The sequence below is a fragment of the Oncorhynchus nerka genome, linkage group LG18, assembly GCF_034236695.1.
Source record: "Oncorhynchus nerka isolate Pitt River linkage group LG18, Oner_Uvic_2.0, whole genome shotgun sequence".
In the NCBI taxonomy this organism is placed as follows: Eukaryota; Metazoa; Chordata; class Actinopteri; order Salmoniformes; family Salmonidae; genus Oncorhynchus; species Oncorhynchus nerka.
The window spans coordinates 83,573,605-83,599,504 of record NC_088413.1 but is presented as its reverse complement, the minus strand read 5'-3'; the positions used below and the strand labels follow the sequence as shown (position 1 = coordinate 83,599,504).

The following is a 25,900-nucleotide window of genomic DNA, read 5'->3' as shown; positions in this document are numbered from 1 at the left end:
TCCACTCCCAACAGATGACTCAATCACAATCACACAAAAAGGAACACCTATGTGAGAATACTGTTCATTGACTACAGCTCAGCGTTCAACACCATAGTATCCTCCAAGCTCATCACCAAGCTAAGAACCCTGGGACTGAACACCTTCCTCTGCAACTGGATCCTGGACTTCCTGACGGGCCCGCCCCCAGGTGGTGAGTGCTTAGTCCCCTCCTGTGTACTCCCTGTTTACCCACGGCTGCGTGGTCGCGCACGTCTCCCAACAACATCATTACGTTTCCCAATGACACGACAGTGGTGGGCCTGATCACCGACTACGAAAAGACAGCTTATAGGGACGGCGACCTGGTGGTGCCAGAACAACAATGGAGCTAATCGCGGACAACAGGAAACAGAGGGCCGAGCACACCCCCATCTACATCGACGGGGCTGTATTGGAGCAGGTTAAGAGCTTTGTGTTCCTCGGTGTCCACATCACTAAGGATCTATCATGGTTCAGACACACCAATAATGTCGTTAAGAGTGCACAACAACACCACTTTCCCCCTCAGGAGGCTGAAAAGGTTTAGCCCTCAGATCCTCAAAAGGTTCTACAGCTGCACCGTTGAGAGCATATTGACTGTTTGCATCACCGCCTGGTACGGCAACTGCTTGGCATCCTACCGCAAGGCGCTACAGAGGGTAGTGCGTACGGCCCCAGTACAGCACTGGTGCTGAGCTCCCTGCCATCCAGGACCTCTATACCAGGCGGTGTCAAGGAAAAACCTTTAAAATGTTCTAGGACTCCTGCCAGCCAACTTCTCTCTGCAACCGCACAGCAAACAGTAGCAGTTTTGTCACACAACATAATGCCACAGATGTCTCAAGTTTTGAGGGAGCGTGCAATTGGCATGCTGACTGCAGGAATGTACACCAGAGCTGTTGCCAGAGAATATAATGTTAATTTCTTCCATAAGCCGCCTCCAAAGTCATTTTTGAGAATTTGTACGTCCATCTGGACAACCGCAGACCACGTGTAACCATGCCAACCCAGGACCTCCACATCCGGCTTCACATCCACAGACCACGTGTAACCATGCCAACCCAGGACCTCCACATCCGGCTTCACATCCACAGACCACGTGTAACCACCCAGGACCTCCACATCCGGCTTCACATCCACAGACCACGTGTAACCATGCCAACCCAGGACCTCCACATCCGGCTTCACATCCACAGACCACGTGTAACCATGCCAACCCAGGACCTCCACATCCGGCTTCTTCACCTGCGGGATAATCAGAGACCAGCCACCTGGACAGCTGATGAAACTGAGAAGTATTTCTGTCTGTAATAAAGCCCTTTTGTGGGGAAAAACTAAATCTGATTTGCTGAGCTAGCTGCCAAGTGGGTGGGCCTGGCTCCCATGGTTGCGCCCCTACCCAGTCATGTGAAATCCATATATTAGGGCCTCATTCATTTATTTCAATTGAAATGTTTGCCTATTGCGTTTATATTTTTGTTCCATATAGTTAGTTCTGGTAGCTATTAATTAAATAGTTAACCAATCTGCATTTTTGCACAAACTTTTTACCTCATCACATAAACTGCTGATACTGTTTATCTGTCACTTTATACCTAGTTATACAGTATTTACCTCAATCACCTCGTACCCCTGCACCTTGACTCTGTTACCCTGTGTATATAGCCATGTTATTACCTCGTACCCCTGCACCTTGACTCTGGTACCCTGTGTATATAGCCATGTTATTACCTCGTACTCTGGTACCCTGTGTATATAGCCATGTTATCACCTCGTACCCCTGCACATTGACTCTGGTACCCTGTGTATATAGCCATGTTATTACCTCGTACCCCTGCACATCGACTCTGGTACCCTGTGTATATAGCCATGTTATTACCTCGTACCCCTGCACATTGACTCTGGTACCCTGTGTATATAGCCATGTTATTACCTCGTACTCTGTTACCCTGTGTATATAGCCATGTTATCACCTCGTACCCCTGCACATTGACTCTGGTACCCTGTGTATATAGCCATGTTATTACCTCGTACTCTGTTACCCTGTGTATATAGCCATGTTATTACCTCGTACCCCTGCACATTGACTCTGGTACCCTGTGTATATAGCCATGTTATCACCTCGTACCCCTGCACATTGACTCTGGTACCCTGTGTATATAGCCATGTTATCACCTCGTACCCCTGCACATTGACTCAGTACTGGTACCCTGTGTATATAGCCATGTTATCACCTCGTACCCCTGCACATCGACTCAGTACTGGTACCCTGTGTGTAGAGCCATGTTATCATTGACTCAGTACTGGTACTCTGTGTATAGAGCCATGTTATCATAGACTCAGTACTAGTACTCTGTGTATAGAGCCATGTTATCATTGACTCAGTACTGGTACTCTGTGTATAGAGCCATGTTATCATTGACAGTACGGGTACTTTGTGTATAGAGCCATGTTATCATTGACTCAGTACTAGTACTCTGTGTATAGAGCCATGTTATCATTGACTCAGTACTAGTACTCTGTGTATAGAGCCATGTTATCATTGACTCAGTACTGGTACTCTGTGTATAGAGCCATGTTATCATTGACTCAGTACTAGTACTCTGTGTATAGAGCCATGTTATCATTGACTCAGTACTGGTACTCTGTGTATAGAGCCATGTTATCATTGACTCAGTACTAGTACTCTGTGTATATAACCTAGTTATCGTTACTCATTGTGTATTTATTATTACATGCTTTACTTTTCTATTATTTCTCTATTTGCTTTCTCTCTACTTTTTTGGGAAGGGCCCGGGCGTAAGCATTTCACTGCTAGTCCACACCTAGCATCTAATTTAAGTGGTTGAGATCTACCTGCCAATTACTATAACACTAGCTAATAGCAGTTGGTCTGGTTTCAACAGCAGCATAACTACACAATGAATGTAAGAATTTCCCATGAGTCATTCAGTACCTGACACAGTTCAAGGCTACTATATGTTTTAGAGCTACTGCCTGTTTTAGAGCTACTGCCCCTTTTTTAAAGCTACTGCCTGTTTTAGAGCTACTGCCCGTTTTAGAGCTACTGCCCCTTTTTAAAGCTACTGCCTGTTTTAGAGCTACTGCCCCTTTTTAAAGCTACTGCCTGTTTTAGAGCTACTGCCTGTTTTAGAGCTACTGCCCCTTTTTAAAGCTACTGCCTGTTTTAGATCTACTGCCCGTTTTAGAGCTACTGCCCCTTTTAAAGCTACTGCCCGTTTTAAAGCTACTGCCTGGTTTAAAGCTACTGCCCGTTTTAGAGCTACTGCCCGTTTTAGAGCTACTGCCCGTTTTAGAGCTACTGCCCTTTTTAGAGCTACTGCCTGTTTTAGAGCTACTGCCCGTTTTAGAGCTACTGCCCGTTTTAGAGCTACTGCCCTTTTTAGAGCTACTGCCCGTTTTAGAGCTACTGCCCGTTTTAGAGCTACTGCCCGTTTTAGAGCTACTGCCCGTTTTAGAGCTACTGCCCGTTTTAGAGCTACTGCCCGTTTTAGAGCTACTGCCCGTTTTAGAGCTACTGCCCGTTTTAGAGCTACTGCCCGTTTTAGAGCTACTGCCCTTTTTAGAGCTACTGCCTGTTTTAGAGCTACTGCCTGTTTTAAAGCTACTGCCTGGTTTAAAGCTACTGCCCGTTTAGAGCTACTGCCCGTTTTAGAGCTACTGCCCGTTTTAGAGCTACTGCCCTTTTTAGAGCTACTGCCTGTTTTAGAGCTACGACCTGTAGCTGTTTTTAAAACTCTATATTTTATTAGCAGCAGTTAAGTCGTCTCCTGTTTGAAGCTACTACCTGTTTGGGGATGTTTTCAGTAGCACAGCGGCATGTCGATGACTGGCCAGCCAATGACGGTGACCATGTTATGCTGTTTTGACATGGCCATTGTATCAAGGCCAGCCAGTAGCCACTCATTGTTAGTGTTTTCCTGGTGCTTGTTTTGCCAGGGTTTAGAAGATGTGTCCCAAATGGCACCTTATTCTCTATTTAGTGCCCTTCACTACTTTTGTTTTTTACCAGAGCCCTATGTAGGGAATAGGGTGCCATTTGGGATGCACAATATGTCTGGGTGAGGAAAACAGGTCTGATAACAATAACAAGGTGCCAGAATGTATCATGGGAGATCTGAATACACACACACACACTGGAGCGTGGTCTCGGGGTGTGTGTGTAGTCCCTCCCTGGACGTGAGGCCAGATTAACCTCATTCAGATGAACAATAGGTTAATTCAGTCTCTACTCAGTCTCACCTGACACCTTTATGTTACCAGCTCAAGGAAACAGTCCATTAATCCACTCGATTGGAGTCTATTGGGGTATTTGTTTGCATAGTTATGCCATTGTTTTAAGACCCGATTGTAGAATAATAGTGAAGACGACATCAAAACTATGAAATAACACACAAGGAATCATGTAGTAGTCAAAACAGTGTTGAACAAATCAAAATATATTTTATATTTGAGATTCTTCAAAGTAGCCACCCTTTGCCATGATGACAACTTTGCAAACTCTAGGAATTCTCTCAACCAGCTTCATGAGGTATTATGAGGTGTGCCTTAATGAGGACCGTCGCAGGAAATGAAGACCCAGAGTTACCTCTGCTGCAGAGCCTCAGAAATTGCAACCCAAATTAATGCTTCACAGAGTTCAAGTAACAGACACATCTCAACATCAACTGTTCAGAGGAGACTGCGTGAATCAGGCCTTCACGGTCGAATTGCTGCAAAGAAACCACTACTAAAGGACATCAATAATAAGAGACTTGCTTGGGCCAAGAAACACGAGCAATGGACATTAGACCGGTGGAAATCTGTCCTTTTTCGTCTGATGAGAACAAATTTGAGATTTTTGGTTCCAATTGCCGTAGAGTAGGTGAACGGATGATCTCTGCATGTGTGGTTCCCACCGTGAAGCATGGAGGAGGAGGTGTGATGGGTGCTTTGCATCCCATCTGGTTTGCGCTTAGTGGGACTATCGTTTGTTTTTCAACAGGATAATCACGCAACACACCTCCAGGCTATGAAAGGGATATTTGACCAGAAGGAGAGTGATGGAGTGCTGCATCAGATGACCTTGTCTCCACAATCACCCGACCTCAACCCAATAGAGATGGTTTGGGATGACCGCAGAGTGAAGGAAAAGCAGCCAACAAGTGCTCAGCATGTGGGAACTCCTTCAAGACTGTTGGAAAAGCATTCCAGGTGAAGCTGGTTGAGAGAATGCTGAGACTGTGTAAAGCTGTCATCAAGGCAAAGGGTGGCTACTTTAAACAATCTAAAATATATTTGGATTTGTTTAATACTTTCCTGTTTCCATATGTGTTAGTTCACAGTTTTGATGTCTTCAATATTATTCTAGTAATAAATCAAGAAAAAAACCTTGAATGAGTAGGTTTGTCCAAACTTTTGACTGGTATTGTATGTTTAGAAATCCCTTTTGCCATCTCTACCTTGCTCATGAATCTATATATGATCCAGTCTGAAGTGATCTTGTTCTTGTCCCTGTCTCTGTTCCAGGTGGTACAAGCTGAACTCCAAGACTGGGAAGAAGGAGAAGGAGCGAGGGGACATTCAGGTGACGGTGCAGTTCACCAAGAACAACCTGACAGCCAGCATGTACGACCTCTCCCTGGGTAAGGACAAGCCCCGGTCCACCTTCGGCAAGATCAAGGACCGCATCAAGGGCAAGAAGAGGAGCAGCAAGGACTCTGATGAAGACTCCGCCTCCACTATTGGGGGCGGCTACGGCCCCGTTTCCCGCATGAGGAACCGGTTGCCGAGCGATGGCGGCGGGGAGGAAGACTACGAGGACGATGAAGGGGGGGAGGGGCGGAGGAGTAAGATGAGGAACTTCTTCCTGCGAGGGAAACTGAGGAAGTCGTCCGATACGAGGTCGAGCACGTCGCTAGGGTCGGAGAGTAGCGAGTCGTCGTCGAGGGGAGGGAGTCTCAGTCCCACCGCTGGGATCTCTGTTGTGGTGTCTGACCTGTCTAACTCGCCTAGCAACAGCAGCAACTTCACAGCAGACAGCCCTGGTGAGAGGAAAACATCATATATATATACCTAGTTATAGTGGAATATAATAAGGGTACATGGCCATTAAGGCCAGATGGTTCTTCAAGATGTTCAAATGTTTATAGACCAGCAGGATCAAACTATAATAATCAGTGGTTGTAGAGGAACATGGGGTAGTGGGGTGGTAGATGGGGTAGTGGGGTGGTAGATGGGGTAGTGGGGTGGTAGATGGGGTGGTAGATGGGGTAGTGGGGTGGTAGATGGGGTAGTGGGGTGGTAGATGGGGTGGTAGAGATGGGGTGGTAGATGGGGTAGTGGGGTGGTAGATGGGGGGTAGATGTGGTAGATGGGGTGGTAGATGGGGTAGTGGGGTGGTAGATGGGGTAGTGGGGTGGTAGATGGGGTAGTGGGGTGGTAGTGGGGTGGTAGATGGGGTAGTGGGGTGGTAGATGGGGTAGTGGGGTGGTAGATGGGGTAGTGGGGTGGTAGATGGGGTAGTGGGGTGGTAGATGGGGTGGTAGATGGGGTAGTGGGGTGGTAGATGGGGTAGTGGGGTGGTAGATGGGGTAGTGGGGTGGTAGATGGGGTAGTGGGGTGGTAGATGGGGTAGTGGGGTGGTAGATGGGGTAGTGGGGTGGTAGATGGGGTAGTGGGGTGGTAGATGGGGTAGTGGGGTGGTAGATGGGGTAGTGGGGTGGTAGATGGGGTAGTGGGGTGGTAGATGGTGGTAGTGGGGTGGTAGATGGGGTAGTGGGGTGGTAGATGGGGTAGTGGGGTGGTAGATGGGGTAGTGGGGTGGTAGATGGGGTAGTGGGGTGGTAGATGGGGTAGTGGGGTGGTAGATGGGGTAGTGGGGTGGTAGATGGGGTAGTGGGGTGGTAGATGGGGTAGTGGGGTGGTAGATGGGGTAGTGGGGTGGTAGATGGGGTAGATGGGGTAGTGGGGTGGTAGATGGGGTAGTGGGGTGGTAGATGGGGTAGTGGGGTGGTAGATGGGGTAGTTAGATGGGGTAGTGGGGTGGTAGATGGGGTAGTGGGGTGGTAGATAGATGGGGTAGTGGGGTGGTAGATGGGGTAGTGGGGTGGTAGATGGTGGTAGTGGGGTGGTAGATGGGGTAGTGGGGTGGTAGATGGGTGGTAGATGGGGTAGTGGGGTGGTAGATGGGGTAGTGGGGTGGTAGATGGGTGGTAGATGGGGTAGTGGGGTGGTAGATGGGGTAGTGGGGTGGTAGATGGGGTAGTGGGGTGGTAGATGGGGTAGTGGGGTGGTAGATGGGGTAGTGGGGTGGTAGATGGGGTAGTGGGGTGGTAGATGGGGTAGTGGGGTGGTAGATGGGGTAGTGGGGTGGTAGATGGGGTAGTGGGGTGGTAGATGGGGTAGTGGGGTGGTAGATGGGGTAGTGGGGTGGTAGATGGGGTAGTGGGGTGGTAGATGGGGTAGTGGGGTGGTAGATGGGGTAGTGGGGTGGTAGATGGGGTAGTGGGGTGGTAGATGGGGTAGTGGGGTGGTAGATGGGGTAGTGGGGTGGTAGATGGGGTAGTGGGGTGGTAGATGGGGTAGTGGGGTGGTAGATGGGGTAGTGGGGTGGTAGATGGGGTAGTGGGGTGGTAGATGGGGTAGTGGGGTGGTAGATGGGGTAGTGGGGTGGTAGATGGGGTAGTGGGGTGGTAGATGGGGTAGTGGGGTGGTAGATGGGGTAGTGGGGTGGTAGATGGGGTAGTGGGGTGGTAGATGGGGTAGTGGGGTGGTAGATGGGGTAGTGGGGGTGGTAGATGGGGTGGTAGATGGGGTAGTGGGGTGGTAGATGGGGTAGTGGGGTGGTAGATGGGGTAGTGGGGGGTAGTGGGGTGGTAGATGGGGTAGTGGGGTGGTAGATGGGGGGTAGATGGGGTAGTGGTAGATGGGGTAGTGGGGTGGTAGATGGGGTAGGTGGTAGATGGGGTAGTGGGGTGGTAGATGGGGTAGTGGGGTGGTAGATGGGGTAGTGGGGTGGTAGATGGGGTAGTGGGGTGGTAGATGGGGTAGTGGGGTGGTAGAGTGGGGTGGTAGATGGGGTAGTGGGGTGGTAGATGGGGTAGTGGGGTGGTAGATGGGGTAGTGGGGTGGTAGATGGGGTAGTGGGGTGGTAGATGGGGAGTGGGGTGGTAGATGGGGTAGTGGGGTGGTAGATGGGGTAGTGGGGTGGTAGATGGGGTAGTGGGGTGGTAGATGGGGTAGTGGGGTGGTAGATGGGGTAGTGGGGTGGTAGATGGGGTAGTGGGGTGGTAGATGGGGTAGTGGGGTGGTAGATGGGGTAGTGGGGTGGTAGATGGGGTAGTGGGGTGGTAGATGGGGTAGTGGGGTGGTAGATGGGGTAGTGGGGTGGTAGATGGGGTAGTGGGGTGGTAGATGGGGTAGTGGGGTGGTAGATGGGGTAGTGGGGTGGTAGATGGGGTAGTGGGGTGGTAGATGGGGTAGTGGGGTAGATGGGGTAGATGGGGGGTAGATGGGGGGGTGGTAGATGGGGTAGTGGGGTGGTAGATGGGGTAGTGGGGTGGTAGATGGTGGTAGTGGGGGTGGGGTGGGGTAGATGGGGTAGTGGGGTGGTAGATGGGGTAGTGGGGTGGTAGATGGGTGGTAGATGGGGTAGTGGGGTGGTAGATGGGGTAGTGGGGTGGTAGATGGGGTAGTGGGTGGTAGATGGGGTAGTGGGGTGGTAGATGGGGTAGTGGGGTGGTAGATGGGGTAGTGGGGTGGTAGATGGGGTAGTGGGGTGGTAGATGGGGTAGTGGGGGGTGGTAGATGGGGTAGTGGGGTGGTAGATGGGGTAGTGGGGTGGTAGATGGGGTAGTGGGGTGGTAGATGGGGTAGTGGGGTGGTAGATGGGGTAGTGGGGTGGTAGATGGGGTAGTGGGGTGGTAGATGGGGTAGTGGGGTGGTAGATGGGGTAGTGGGGTGGTAGATGGGGTAGTGGGGTGGTAGATGGGGTAGTGGGGTGGTAGATGGGGTAGTGGGGTGGTAGATGGGGTAGTGGGGTGGTAGATGGGGTAGTGGGGTGGTAGATGGGGTAGTGGGGTGGTAGATGGGGTAGTGGGGTGGTAGATGGGGTAGTGGGGTGGTAGATGGGGTAGTGGGGTGGTAGATGGGGTAGTGGGGTGGTAGATGGGGTAGTGGGGTGGTAGATGGGGTGGTAGATGGGGTAGTGGGGTGGTAGATGGGGTAGTGGGGTGGTAGATGGGTGGTAGATGGGGTAGTGGGGTGGTAGATGGGGTAGTGGGGTGGTAGATGGGGTAGTGGGGTGGTAGATGGGGTAGTGGGGTGGTAGATGGGGTAGTGGGGTGGTAGATGGGGTAGTGGGGTGGTAGATGGGGTAGTGGGGTGGTAGATGGGGTAGTGGGGTGGTAGATGGGGTAGTGGGGTGGTAGATGGGGTAGTGGGGTGGTAGATGGGGTAGTAGGGTGGTAGATGGGGTAGTGGGGTGGTAGATGGGGTAGTAGGGTGGTAGATGGGGTAGTGGGGTGGTAGATGGGGTAGTGGGGTGGTAGATGGGGTAGTGGGGTGGTAGATGGGGTAGTGGGGTGGTAGATGGGGTAGTGGGGTGGTAGATGGGGTAGTGGGGTGGTATGGGGTAGTGGGGTGGTAGATGGGGTAGTAGGGTGGTAGATGGGGTAGTGGGGTGGTAGATGGGGTAGTAGGGTGGTAGTGGGGGGTAGTGGGGTGGTAGATGGGGTAGTGGGGTGGTAGATGGGGTAGTAGGGTGGTAGATGGGGTAGTAGGGTGGTAGTGGGGGTAGTGGGGTGGTAGATGGGGTAGTGGGGTGGTAGATGGGGTAGTAGGGTGGTAGTGGGGGTAGTGGGGTGGTAGATGGGGTAGTGGGGTGGTAGATGGGGTAGTGTGGTGGTAGATGGGGTAGTGGGGTGGTAGTGGGGTGGTAGATGGGGTAGTGGGGTGGTAGATGGGGTAGTGGGGTGGTAGATGGGGTAGTAGGGTGGTAGTGGGGGTAGTGGGGTGGTAGATGGGGTAGTGGGGTGGTAGATGGGGTAGTGGGGTGGTAGATGGGGTAGTAGGGTGGTAGATGGGGTAGTAGGGTGGTAGTGGGGGGTAGTGGGGTGGTAGATGGGGTAGTGGGGTGGTAGATGGGGTAGTAGGGTGGTAGTGGGGGTAGTGGGGTGGTAGATGGGGTAGTGGGGTGGTAGATGGGGTAGTGTGGTGGTAGATGGGGTAGTGGGGTGGTAGTGGGGTGGTAGATGGGGTAGTGGGGTGGTAGATGGGGTAGTGGGGTGGTAGATGGGGTAGTAGGGTGGTAGTGGGGGTAGTGGGGTGGTATATGGGGTAGTGGGGTGGTAGATGGGGTAGTAGGGTGGTAGTGGGGGTAGTGGGGTGGTAGATGGGGTAGTGGGGTGGTAGATGGGGTAGTGTGGTGGTAGATGGGGTAGTGGGGTGGTAGTGGGGTGGTAGATGGGGTAGTGGGGTGGTAGATGGGGTAGTGGGGTGGTAGATAGGGTAGTGGGGTGGTAGTGGGGTAGTGGGGTGGTAGATGGGGTAGTGGGGTGGTAGATAGGGTAGTGGGGTGGTAGATGGGGTAGTGGGGTGGTAGTGGGGTGGTAGATGGGGTAGTGGGGTGGTAGATAGGGTAGTGGGGTGGTAGTGGGGTGGTAGATGGGGTAGTGGGGTGGTAGATAGGGTAGTGGGGTGGTAGTGGGGTGGTAGATAGGGTAGTGGGGTGGTAGTGGGGTGGTAGATGGGGTAGTGGGGTGGTAGATGGGGTAGTGGGGTGGTAGATGGGGTAGTGGGGTGGTAGATGGGGTAGTGGGGTGGTAGATGGGGTGGTAGATGGGGTAGTGGGGTGGTAGATGGGGTAGTGGGGTGGTAGATGGGGTAGTGGGGTGGTAGATGGGGTAGTGGGGTGGTAGATAGGGTAGTGGGGTGGTAGATGGGGTAGTGGGGTGGTAGATAGGGTAGTGGGGTGGTAGATGGGGTGGTAGTGGGGTGGTAGATGGGGTGGTAGATGGGGGTGGTAGATAGGGTAGTGGGGTGGTAGATGGGGTAGTGGGGTGGTAGATGTGGTAGATGGGGTGGTAGATGGGGTAGTGGGGTGGTAGATGGGGTAGTGGGGTGGTAGTGGGGTGGTAGATGGGGTGGTAGATGGGGTAGTGGGGGTGGTAGATAGGGTAGTGGGGTGGTAGATGGGGTAGTGGGGTGGTAGATAGGGTAGTGGGGTGGTAGATAGGGTAGTGGGGTGGTAGATGGGGTAGTGGGGTGGTAGATGGGGTAGTGGGGTGGTAGATGGGGTAGTGGGGTGGTAGATGGGGTAGTGGGGTGGTAGATGGGGTAGCAACAGGTCAGCACCTTAGGAGTAAATGTCCGTAGGCTTATCATAGCCGAGCATTCGCGAGGTAGAGAGAGACTCAGTCAAAAACAGCAGGTCCTGGACAAGGTAGCGTGTCCGGTGAACAGGTCAGGGTTCTATAGCCGCAGGCAGAACAGTTGAAACTAGAGCACCAGCACGACCAGGTGGACTGGAGACAGCAAGGAGTCATCAGGCCAGGTAATGCTGAGGCATGGTCCTCAGGTCCTCCGGGAGGGAGAGAGTTGTGAGAGACCGCTGTAGAGCTCATCACTCCCCCTAACTGGTAGGGGGCCAGAGGCAATTTCCCGATGCCAACACATCTTTCTAGCTAATTTACACGCTGAGGCTATGTTGTGCTTGGTGACCTCTGACTGTTTTATCCTAACATCGTTGGTGCCAACGTGGATAACAATATTCCTAAACTCTACACTCTGCAGTTTTAGCCAGCACTCTCTTCAGATTAGCCTTAACGTCGGTAGCCCTGCCCCCTGGTAAACAGATTAGCCTTAACGTCCGTAGCCCTGCCCCCTGGTAAACAGATTAGCCTTAACGTCCGTAGCCCTGCCCCCTGGTAAACAGATTAGCCTTAACGTCGGTAGCCCTGCCCCCTGGTAAACAGATTAGCCTTAACGTCGGTAGCCCTGCCCCCTGGTAAACAGATTAGCCTTAACGTCGGTAGCCCTGCCCCCTGGTAAACAGATTAGCCTTAACGTCGGTAGCCCTGCCCCTGGTAAACAGATTGGCCTTAACGTCGGTAGCCCTGCCCCTGGTAAACAGATTAGCCTTAACGTCGGTAGCCCTGCCCCCTGGTAAACAGATTAGCCTTAACGTCGGTAGCCCTGTCCCCTGGTAAACAGATTAGCCTTAACGTCGGTAGCCCTGCCCCTGGTAAACAGATTAGCCTTAACGTCGGTAGCCCTGCCCCCTGGTAAACAGATTAGCCTTAACGTCGGTAGCCCTGCCCCTGGTAAACAGATTAGCCTTAACGTCGGTAGCCCTGCCCCCTGGTAAACAGATTAGCCTTAACGTCGGTAGCCCTGCCCCCTGGTAAACAGTGTATGATCGCTGGATGATTCGCTTTAAGTCTAATACTGCGGGTAATGGAGTCGCCAATGACTAGAGTTTTCAATTTGTCAGAGCTAATGGTGGGAGGCTTCGACGTCTCAGACCCAATAACGGGAGAAAGAGAGACCTGAGAAGGCTCAGCCTCCGATTCGTTGCTTAATGGGGAGAACCGGTTGAAAGTTTGTCGCTCTTCCCCACCAGCCTCCACTGAGAGATAGATACTCTACCACCCCACTACCCCATCCCCCATCTACCACCATCTACCACTCCACCACCATCTACCACCATCTACCACTCTACCACCATCTACCACCCCACTACCACCATCTACCACCACACTACCACCATCTACCACCCCACTACCACCATCTACCACCCCATTACCACCATCTACCACCATCTACCTCCCCCTACCACTATCTACCACCCCACTACCACCATCTACCACCCCACTACCCCATCTTCCACCCCACTACCACCATCTTCCACCCCTCTACCCCATCTTCCACCCCACTACCACCATCTTCCACCCCACTACCACCATCTTCCACCCCACTACCACCATCTACCACCCCACTACCACCATCTACCACCCCATTACCCCATCTACCACCCCACTACCCCATCTACCACCCCACTACCACCATCTTCTACTCCACTACCCCATCTACCACCCCACTACCACCATCTTCCACCCCACTACCACCATCTACCACCCCACTACCACCATCTTCTACCCCATCTACCACCCCACTACCCCATCTACCACCCCACTACCACCATCTTCTACTCCACTACCCCATCTACCACCCCACTACCACCATCTTCCACCCCACTACCACCATCTTCCACCCCACTACCACCATCTACCACCCCACTACCACCATCTACCACCCCACTACCACCATCTTCCACCCACTACCCCATCTACCACCCCACTACCACCATCTACCACCCCACTACCACCATCTTCCACCCCACTACCCCATCTACCACCATCTTCCACCCCACTACCACCATCTTCCACCCCTCTACCCCATCTTCCACCCCACTACCACCATCTTCCACCCCACTACCACCATCTTCCACCCCACTACCACCATCTTCCACCCCACTACCCCATCTACCACCCCACTACCCCATCTACCACCCCACTACCACCATCTTCTACTCCACTACCCCATCTACCACCCCACTACCACCATCTTCTACTCCACTACCCCATCTACCACCCCACTACCATCATCTTCCACCCCACTACCACCATCTACCACCCCACTACCACCATCTTCTACCCCATCTACCACCCCACTACCCCATCTACCACCCCACTACCACCATCTTCTACTCCACTACCCCATCTACCACCCCACTACCACCATCTTCCACCCCACTACCACCATCTTCCACCCCACTACCACCATCTACCACCCCACTACCACCATCTACCACCCCACTACCACCATCTTCCACCCCACTACCCCATCTACCACCCCACTACCACCATCTACCACCCCACTACCACCATCTTCTACCCCATCTACCACCATCTTCCACCCCACTACCACCATCTACCACCCCACTACCACCATCTTCTACTCCACTACCCCATCTACCACTCCACTACCACCATCTTCCAACCCACTACCACCATCTTCTACCCCATCTACCACCCCACTACCACCATCTTCCACTCCACTACCCCATCTACCACCCCACTACCACCATCTACCACCCCACTACCACCATCTTCCACCCCACTACCCCGTCTACCACCCCACTACCACCATCTACCACCCCACTACCACCATCTTCCACCCCACTACCCCATCTACCACCCCACTACCACCATCTTCTACCCCATCTACCACTCCACTACCACCATCTTCCACCCCACTACCACCATCTTCTACTCCACTACCCCATCTACCACTCCACTACCACCATCTTCCACCCCACTACCACCATCTTCTACTCCACTACCCCATCTACCACCCCACTACCACCATCTTCTACTCCACTTCCACCATCTTCTACCCCATCTACCACCCCACTACCACCATCTTCTACTCCACTACCACCATCTTCTACTCCACTACCACCATCTTCCACCCCACTACCCCATCTTCCACCCCACTACCACCATCTTCTACTCCACTACCACCATCTTCCACCATCTACCACCATCTACCACCCCACTACCACCATCTTCCACCCCACTACCACCATCTTCTACTCCACTACCCCATCTACCACCCCACTACCACCATCTTCTACTCCACTACCACCATCTTCCACCATCTACCACCATCTACCACCCCACTACCACCATCTTCCACCCCACTACCACCATCTTCTACTCCACTACCCCATCTACCACCCCACTACCACCATCTACCACCCCACTACCACCATCTTCCACCCCACTACCACCATCTTCTACCCACTACCCCATCTACCACCCACTACCACCATCTTCTACTCCACTACCCCATCTTCTACTCCACTACCACCATCTTCCACCCCACTACCACCTTCTTCCACCCCACTACCACCATCTTCCACCCCACTACCCCATCTACCACCCCACTACCCCATCTACCACCCCACTACCACCATCTTCTACTCCACTACCCCATCTTCCACCCCACTACCCCATCTACCACCCCACTACCACCATCTACCACCCCACTACCACCATCTTCTACTCCACTACCACCATCTACCACCCCACTACCACCATCTTCCACCCCACTACCCCATCTACCACCCCACTACCACCATCTTCTACTCCACTACCACCATCTACCACCCCACTACCACCATCTACCACCCCACTACCACCATCTACCACCCCACTACCACCATCTTCCACCCCACTACCCCATCTACCACCCCACTACACCACCCCCATCTACCACCCCACTACCCCATCTATCACCCCACTAACCCATTCCCATCTACCACCCCACTACCCCATCTACCACCCCACTACCCCATTCCCATCTACCACCCCACTACCCCATCTACCACCCCACTACCACCCCACTACACCACCCCCATCTACCACCCCACTACCCCATCTATCACCCCACTACCCCATTCCCATCTACCACACCAATACCCCATCTACCCACCCCACTACCACCCCACTACCCCATCTACCCACCCCACTACCACCCCACTACCCTATCTACCACCCCACTACCCCATTCCCCATCTACCACCCCACTACCCTATCTACCACCCCACTACCCCATTCCCATCTACCACCCCATTACCCCATCTACCCACCCCACTACCCCATCTACCACCCCACTACCCCATCTACCCACCCCACTACCACACCAATACCCCATCTACCACCCCACTACCCCATCTACCACCCCACTACCCCATCTACCACCCCACTACCCCATCTACCACCCCACTACCCCATCTACCACCCCACTACCCCATCTACCACCCCACTACCCCATCTACCACCCCACTACCCCATCTACCACCCCACTACCCTATCTACCACCCCACTACCCTATCTACCACCCCACTACCCCATCTACCACCCCACTACCCTATCTACCACCCCACTACCCTATCTACCACCCCACTACCCCATCTACCAGCCCACTACCCCATCTACCACCCCACTACCCCATCTACCAGCCCACTACCCCATCTACCACCCCACTACCCCATCTACCAGCCCACTACCACCCCACTACCCCATCTACCCACCCCACTACCACCCCACTACCCCATCTACCCACCCCACTACCACCCCACTACCCTATCTACCACCCCACTACCCCATCCCCATCTACCACCCCACTACCACCCCACTACACCACCCCCATCTACCACCCCACTACCACCCCACTACACCACCCCCATCTACCACCCCACTACCCCATCTACCACCCCACTACCCCATTCCCATCTACCACCCCACTACCCTATCTACCACCCCACTACCCCATCCCCCATCTACCACCCCACTACCCCATCTACCACCCCACTACCCCATTCCCATCTACCACCCCACTACCCCATCCCCCATCTACCACCCCACTACCACCCCACTACCCCATCTATCACCCCACTACCCCATTCCCATCTACCACACCAATACCCCATCTACCACCCCACTACCCCATCTATCACCCCACTACCCCATTCCCATCTACCACACCAATACCCCATCTACCACCCCATCCCCCGTCTAACACCCCGGTACCCCATCTACCACCCCACTACCCCTTCTACCACCCCACTACCCTATCTACCACCATCTTCCACCCCACTACCACCATCTACCACCCCACTACCACCATCTTCCACCCCACTACCCCATCTACCACCCCACTACCCTATCTACCACCATCTACCACCCCACTACCACCATCTTCCACCCCACTACCCCATCTACCACCATCTTCCACCCCACTACCACCATCTACCACCCCACTACCACCATCTTCTACTCCACTACCCCATCTACCACTCCACTACCACCATCTTCCACCCCACTACCACCATCTTCTACTCCACTACCCCATCTACCACCCCACTACCCTATCTACCACCCCACTACCCCATCTACCACCCCACTACCCCATCTACCACCCCATTACCCTATCTACCACCCCACTACCCCATCTACCACCCCACTACCCCATCTACCACCCCACTACCACACCAATACCCCATCTACCACCCCACTACCCCATTCCCATCTACCACACCAATACCCCATCTACCACCCCACTACCCCATTCCCATCTACCACCCCATCCCCCGTCTAACACTCCACTACCACCCCACTACCCTATCTACCCACCCCACTACCACCCCACTACCCTATCTACCACCCCACTACCCCATCCCCATCTACCACCCCACTACCCCATCCCCATCTACCACCCCACTATCCCATTCCCATCTACCACCCCATCCCCGTCTAACACTCCACTACCACCCCACTACCCTATCTACCCACCCCACTACCACCCCACTACCCTATCTACCACCCCACTACCCCATCCCCCATCTACCACCCCACTACCACCCCATTACCCCATCTACCCACCCCACTACCACCCCACTACACCACCCCCCATCTACCACCCCATCTACCACCCCACTACCCTATCTACCACCCCACTACCCCATCCCCCATCTACCACCCCACTACCACCCCACTACCCCATCTACCACCCCACTACCCCATTCCCATCTACCACCCCACTACCCCATCCCCGTCTACCACCCCACTACCCCATCTATCACCCCACTACCCCATTCCCATCTACCACCCCACTACCCCATCTACCACCCCACTACCCCATTCCCATCTACCACCCCACTACCTCATCCCCCATCTACCACCCCACTACCACCCCACTACACCACCCCCATCTACCACCCCACTACCCCATCTATCACCCCACTACCCCATTCCCATCTACCACACCAATACCCCATCTACCCACCCCACTACCCTATCTACCCACCCCACTACCACCCCACTACCCTATCTACCACCCCACTACCCCATTCCCCATCTACCACCCCACTACCACCCCACTACCCTATCTACCACCCCACTACCCCATTCCCATCTACCACCCCATTACCCCATCTACCCACCCCACTACCCCATCTACCACCCACTACCCCATCTACCCACCCCACTACCACACCAATACCCCATCTACCACCCCACTACCCCATCTACCACCCCACTAACCCATCTACCACCCCACTACCCTATCTACCACCCCACTACCCCATCTACCACCCCACTACCCCATCTACCACCCCACTACCCCATCTACCACCCCACTACCCCATCTACCACCCCACTACCCCATCTACCACCCCACTACCCTATCTACCACCCCACTACCCCATCTACCACCCCACTACCCCATCTACCACCCCACTACCCCATCTACCACCCCACTACCCCATCTACCACCCCACTACCCTATCTACCACCCCACTACCCCATCTACCACCCCACTACCCCATCTACCACCCCACTACCACACCAATACCCCATCTACCACCCCACTACCCCATTCCCATCTACCACACCAATACCCCATCTACCACCCCACTACCCCATTCCCATCTACCACCCCATCCCCGTCTAACACCCACTACCACCCCACTACCCTATCTACCCACCCCACTACCACCCCACTACCCTATCTACCACCCCACTACCCCATCCCCATCTACCACCCCACTACCCCATCCCCCATCTACCACCCCACTACCACCCCATTACCCCATCTACCCACCCCACTACCCCATTCCCATCTACCACCCCACTACCCCATCTACCACCCCATCCCCCATCTACCCACCCCACTACCACCCCATTACCCCATCTACCCACCCCACTACCACCCCACTACCCTATCTACCACCCCACTACCCCATCTACCCACCCCACTACCACCCCACTACCCTATCTACCACCCCACTACCCCATCTACCCACCCCACTACCACCCCATTACCCCATCTACCCACCCCACTACCACCCCACTACCCTATCTACCACCCCACTACCCCATCCCCATCTACCACCCCACTACCCCATCCCCATCTACCACCCCACTACACCACCCCCCATCCACCTTCCCCTACCCCATCTACCACCCCACTACCCCATCTACCACCCCACTACCCCATCTACCACCCCACTACCCCATTCCCATCTACCACCCACTACCCTATCTACCACCCCACTACCCCATCCCCCATCTACCACCCCACTACCACCCCACTACCCCATCTACCACCCCACTACCACCCCACTACCCCATCTACCACCCCACTACCCCATCCCCCATCTACCACCCCACTACCACCCCACTACCCCATCTATCACCCCACTACCCCATCTACCACCCCACTACCCTATCTACCACCCCACTACCCCATCTACCACCCCACTACCCCATCTACCACCCCACTACCCCATCTACCACCCCACTACCCCATCCCCCATCTACTACCCCATCTACCACCCCACTACCCCATTCCCATCTACCACCCCACTACCCCATCCCCATCTACCACCCCACTACCACCCCACTACCCCATCTATCACCCCACTTCCCCATTCCCATCTACCACACCAATACCCCATCTACCACCCCATCCCCCGTCTATCACCCCACTACCCCATTCCCATCTACCACCCCACTACCCCATCCCCCATCTACCACCCCACTACCACCCCACTACCCCATCTACCACCCCACTACCACCCCACTACCCCATCTATCACCCCACTACCCCATTCCCATCTACCACACCAATACCCCATCTACCACCCCACTACCCCATCTATCACCCCACTACCCCATTCCCATCTACCACCCCACTACCCCATCCCCCATCTACCACCCCACTACCACCCCACTACCCCATCTATCACCCCACTACCACCCCACTACCCCATCTATCACCCCACTACCCCATTCCCATCTACCACACCAATACCCCACCTACCACCCCACTACCCCATCTATCACCCCACTACCACCCCACTACCCCATTCCCATCTACCACCCCACTACCCCATCCCCCATCTACCACCCCACTACCACCCCACTACCCCATCTATCACCCCACTACCACCCCACTACCCCATCTATCACCCCACTACCCCATTCCCATCTACCACACCAATACCCCACCTACCACCCCACTACCCCATCTACCACCCCACTACCACCCCACTACCCCATCTACCACCCCACTACCCCATCTACCACCCCACTACCCCATCTACCACCCCACTACCCCATCTACCACCCCACTACCCCATCTACCACCCCACTACCCCATCCCCCATCTACCACCCCACTACCCCATCTACCACCCCACTACCCCATCCCCCATCTACCACCCCACTACCACCCCACTACCCCATCTATCACCCCACTACCCCATTCCCATCTACCACCCCACTACCACCCCACTACCCCATCTATCACCCCACTACCACCCCACTACCCCATCTATCACCCCACTACCCCATTCCCATCTACCACACCAATACCCCATCTACCACCCCACTACCCCATCTATCACCCCACTACCCCATTCCCATCTACCACACCAATACCCCATCTACCACCCCATCCCCCGTCTAACACTCCACTACCCCACTACCACCCCACTACCCTATCTACCACCCCACTACCCCATCTACCAGCCCACTACCCCATCTACCCACCCCACCACCACCCCACGACCCCATCTACCCACCCCACTACCACCCCACTACCCTATCTACCACCCCACTACCCCATCCCCATCTACCACCCCACTACCCCATCCCCATCTACCACCCCACTACCACCCCACTACACCACCCCCATCTACCACCCCACTACCCCATCTACCACCCCACTACCCCCATTCCCATCTACCACCCCACTACCCTATCTACCACCCCACTACCCCATCCCCCATCTACCACCCCACTACCCCATCTACCACCCCACTACCCCATTCCCATCTACCACCCCACTACCCCATCTACCACCCCACCACCACCCCACTACCCCATCTATCACCCCACCACCACCCCACTACCCCATCTCCCATCTACCACCCCACTACCCCATCTACCACCCCACTACCCCATCCCCCATCTCCCATCTACTACCCCACTTCCACCCCACTACCCCATCTACCACCCCACTACCCCATTCCCATCTACCACACCAATACCCCATCTACCACCCCACTACCCCATTCCCATCTACCACCCCACTACCCCATCCCCCATCTACCACCCCACTACCACCCCACTACCCCATCTCCCATCTACTACCCCACTACCACCCCACTAACCCATCTATCACCCCACTACCCCATTCCCATCTACCACACCAATACCCCATCTACCACCCCACTACCCCATTCCCATCTACCACCCCACTACCCCATCCCCCATCTACCACCCCACTACCACCCCACTACCCCATCTCCCATCTACTACCCCACTACCACCCCACTAACCCATCTATCACCCCACTACCCCATTCCCATCTACCACACCAATACCCCATCTACCACCCCACTACCCCATCTATCACCCCACTACCCCATTCCCATCTACCACACCAATACCCCATCTACCACCCCACTACCCCATCTACCACCCCACTACCCCATTCCCATCTACCACCCCACTACCCCATCCCCCATCTACCACCCCACCACCACCCCACTACCCCATCTATCACCCCACCACCACCCCACTACCCCATCTCCCATCTACCACCCCACCACCACCCCACTACCCCATCTATCACCCCACCACCACCCCACTACCCCATCTCCCATCTACTACCCCACTACCACCCCACTAACCCATCTATCACCCCACTACCCCCATTCCCATCTACCACCCCACTACCCCATCTACCACCCCACTACCCCATTCCCATCTACCACCCCACTACCCCATCTACCACCCCACTACCCCATCTACCACCCCATCTCCCATCTACTACCCCACTTCCACCCCACTACCCCATCTACCACCCCACTACCCCATTCCCATCTACCACACCAATACCCCATCTACCACCCCACTACCCCATTCCCATCTACCACCCCACTACCCCATCCCCCATCTACCACCCCACTACCACCCCACTACCCCATCTCCCATCTACTACCCCACTACCACCCCACTAACCCATCTATCACCCCACTACCCCATTCCCATCTACCACCCCACTACCCCATCTACCACCCCACTACCCCATCCCCCATCTCCCATCTACTACCCCACTTCCACCCCACTACCCCATTCCCATCTACCACACCAATACCCCATCTACCACCCCACTACCCCATCTACCACCCCACTACCCCATTCCCATCTACCACCCCATCCCCCATCTAACACCCACTACCACCCCACTACCCTATCTACCCACCCCACTACCACCCCACTACCCTATCTACCACCCCACTACCCCATCCCCATCTACCACCCCACTACCCCATCCCCCATCTACCACCCCACTACCACCCCATTACCCCATCTACCACCCCACTACCCCATTCCCATCTACCACCCCACTACCCCATCTACCACCCCATCCCCCATCTACCCACCCCACTACCACCCCATTACCCCATCTACCCCCCACTACCACCCCACTACCTATCTACCACCCCACTACCCCATCTACCCACCCCACTACCACCCCACTACCACCCCACTACCACCCCACTACCCTATCTACCACCCCACTACCCCATCTACCCACCCCACTACCACCCCATTACCCCATCTACCCACCCCACTACCACCCCCACTACCCTATCTACCACCCCACTACCCCATCCCCATCTACCACCCCACTACACCACCCCCATCCACCTTCCCTCTACCCCATCTACCACCCCACTACCCCATCTACCACCCCACTACCCCATCTACCACCCCACTACCCCATTCCCATCTACCACCCACTACCCCTATCTACCACCCCACTACCCCATCCCCCATCTACCACCCCACTACCACCCCACTACCCCATCTACCACCCCACTACCACCCCACTACCCCATCTACCACCCCACTACCCCATCCCCCATCTACCACCCCACTACCACCCCACTACCCCATCTATCACCCCCACCACCCCATCTACCACCCCACTACCCTATCTACCACCCCACTACCCCATCTACCACCCCCACTACCCCATCTACCACCCCACTACCCCATCCCCCATCTACTACCCCATCTACCACCCCACTACCCCATTCCCATCTACCACCCCACTACCCCATCCCCATCTACCACCCCACTACCACCCCACTACCCCATCTATCACCCCACTTCCCCATTCCCATCTACCCACCCCCCATCTACCACCCCATCCCCCGTCTATCACCCCACTACCCCATTCCCATCTACCACCCCACTACCCCATCCCCCATCTACCACCCCACTACCACCCCACTACCCCATCTACCACCCCACTACCACCCCACTACCCCATCTATCACCCCACTACCCCATTCCCATCTACCACACCAATACCCCATCTACCACCCCACTACCCCATCTATCACCCCACTACCCCATTCCCATCTACCACCCCACTACCCCATCCCCCATCTACCACCCCACTACCACCCCACTACCCCATCTATCACCCCACTACCACCCCACTACCCCATCTATCACCCCACTACCCCATTCCCATCTACCACACCAATACCCCACCTACCACCCCACTACCCCATCTATCACCCCACTACCACCCCACTACCCCATTCCCATCTACCATCCCACTACCCCATCTTCCACCCCATCCCCCGTCTAACACTCCACTACCCCATCTATCACCCCACTACCCCATTCCCATCTACCACCCCACTACCCCATCTATCACCCCACTACCCCATTCCCATCTACCACCCCACTACCCCATCCTCCATCTACCACCCCACTACCACCCCACTACCCCATCTACCACCCCACTACCACCCCACTACCCCATCTACCACCCCACTACCCCATCTACCACCCCACTACCCCATCTACCACCCCACTACCCCATCTACCACCCCACTACCCCATCTACCACCCCACTACCCCATCCCCCATCTACCACCCCACTACCCCATCTACCACCCCACTACACCATCCCCCATCTACCACCCCACTACCACCCCACTACTCCATCTATCACCCCACTACCCCATTCCCATCTACCACCCCACTACCACCCCACTACCCCATCTATCACCCCACTACCACCCCACTACCCCATCTATCACCCCACTACCCCATTCCCATCTACCACACCAATACCCCATCTACCACCCCACTACCCCATCTATCACCCCACTACCCCATTCCCATCTACCACACCAATACCCCATCTACCACCCCATCCCCCGTCTAACACTCCACTACCCCACTACCACCCCACTACCCTATCTACCACCCCACTACCCCATCTACCAGCCCACTACCCCATCTACCCACCCCACCACCACCCCACATCCCCATCTACCCACCCCACTACCACCCCACTACCCTATCTACCACCCCACTACCCCATCCCCATCTACCACCCCACTACCCCATCCCCATCTACCACCCCCCACTACCACCCCACTACACCACCCCCATCTACCACCCCACTACCCCATCTACCACCCCACTACCCCATTCCCATCTACCACCCCACTACCCCATCTACCACCCCACTACCCCATCCCCATCTACCACCCCACTACCCCATCTACCACCCCACTACCCCATTCCCATCTACCACCCCACTACCCCCACCCCATCTACCACCCCACCACCACCCCACTACCCCATCTATCACCCCACCACCACCCCACTACCCCATCTCCCATCTACCACCCCACTACCCCATCTACCACCCCACTACCCCATCTCCCATCTACTACCCCACTTCCACCCCACTACCCCATCTACCACCCCACTACCCCATTCCCATCTACCACACCAATACCCCATCTACCACCCCACTGCCCCATTCCCATCTACCACCACTACCCCATCCCCCATCTACCACCCCACTACCACCCATCACCACCCCATCTCCCATCTACTACCCCACTACCACCCCACTAACCCATCTATCACCCCACTACCCCATTCCCATCTACCACACCAATACCCCATCTACCACCCCACTACCCCATTCCCATCTACCACCCCACTACCCCATCCCCCATCTACCACCCCACTACCACCCCACTACCCCATCTCCCATCTACTACCCCACTACCACCCCACTAACCCATCTATCACCCCACTACCCCATTCCCATCTACCACACCAATACCCCATCTACCACCCCACTACCCCATCTATCACCCCACTACCCCATTCCCATCTACCACACCAATACCCCATCTACCACCCCACTACCCCATCTACCACCCCACTACCCCATTCCCATCTACCACCCCACTACCCCATCCCCCATCTACCACCCCACCACCACCCCACTACCCCATCTATCACCCCACCACCACCCCACTACCCCATCTCCCATCTACCACCCCACCACCACCCCACTACCCCATCTATCACCCCACCACCACCCCACTACCCCATCTCCCATCTACTACCCCACTACCACCCCACTACCCCATCTACCACCCCACTACCCCATTCCCATCTACCACCCCACTACCCCATCTACCACCCCACTACCCCATCTACCACCCCATCTCCCATCTACTACCCCACTTCCACCCCACTACCCCATCTACCACCCCACTACCCCATTCCCATCTACCACACCAATACCCCATCTACCACCCCACTACCCCATTCCCATCTACCACCCCACTACCCCATCCCCCATCTACCACCCCACTACCACCCCACTACCCCATCTCCCATCTACTA

The 25,900-nt window shown here is 55.2% G+C and overlaps 1 protein-coding gene across 3 annotated transcripts in view; it reads left to right on the top strand.

Annotated features, from left to right (window-relative positions):
- Positions 1-25,900, top strand: part of rab11fip5a (RAB11 family interacting protein 5a (class I)) — an 82,386-nt gene that overhangs the window by 26,935 nt on the left and 29,551 nt on the right. For all 3 annotated transcript variants that reach the window (XM_065004439.1, XM_065004438.1, XM_065004437.1), the window contains exon 2: positions 5,551-6,068. In XM_065004439.1, coding sequence (XP_064860511.1) covers positions 5,551-6,068 — 518 coding nt within the window. The remainder of the gene's footprint in view (positions 1-5,550; positions 6,069-25,900) is intronic.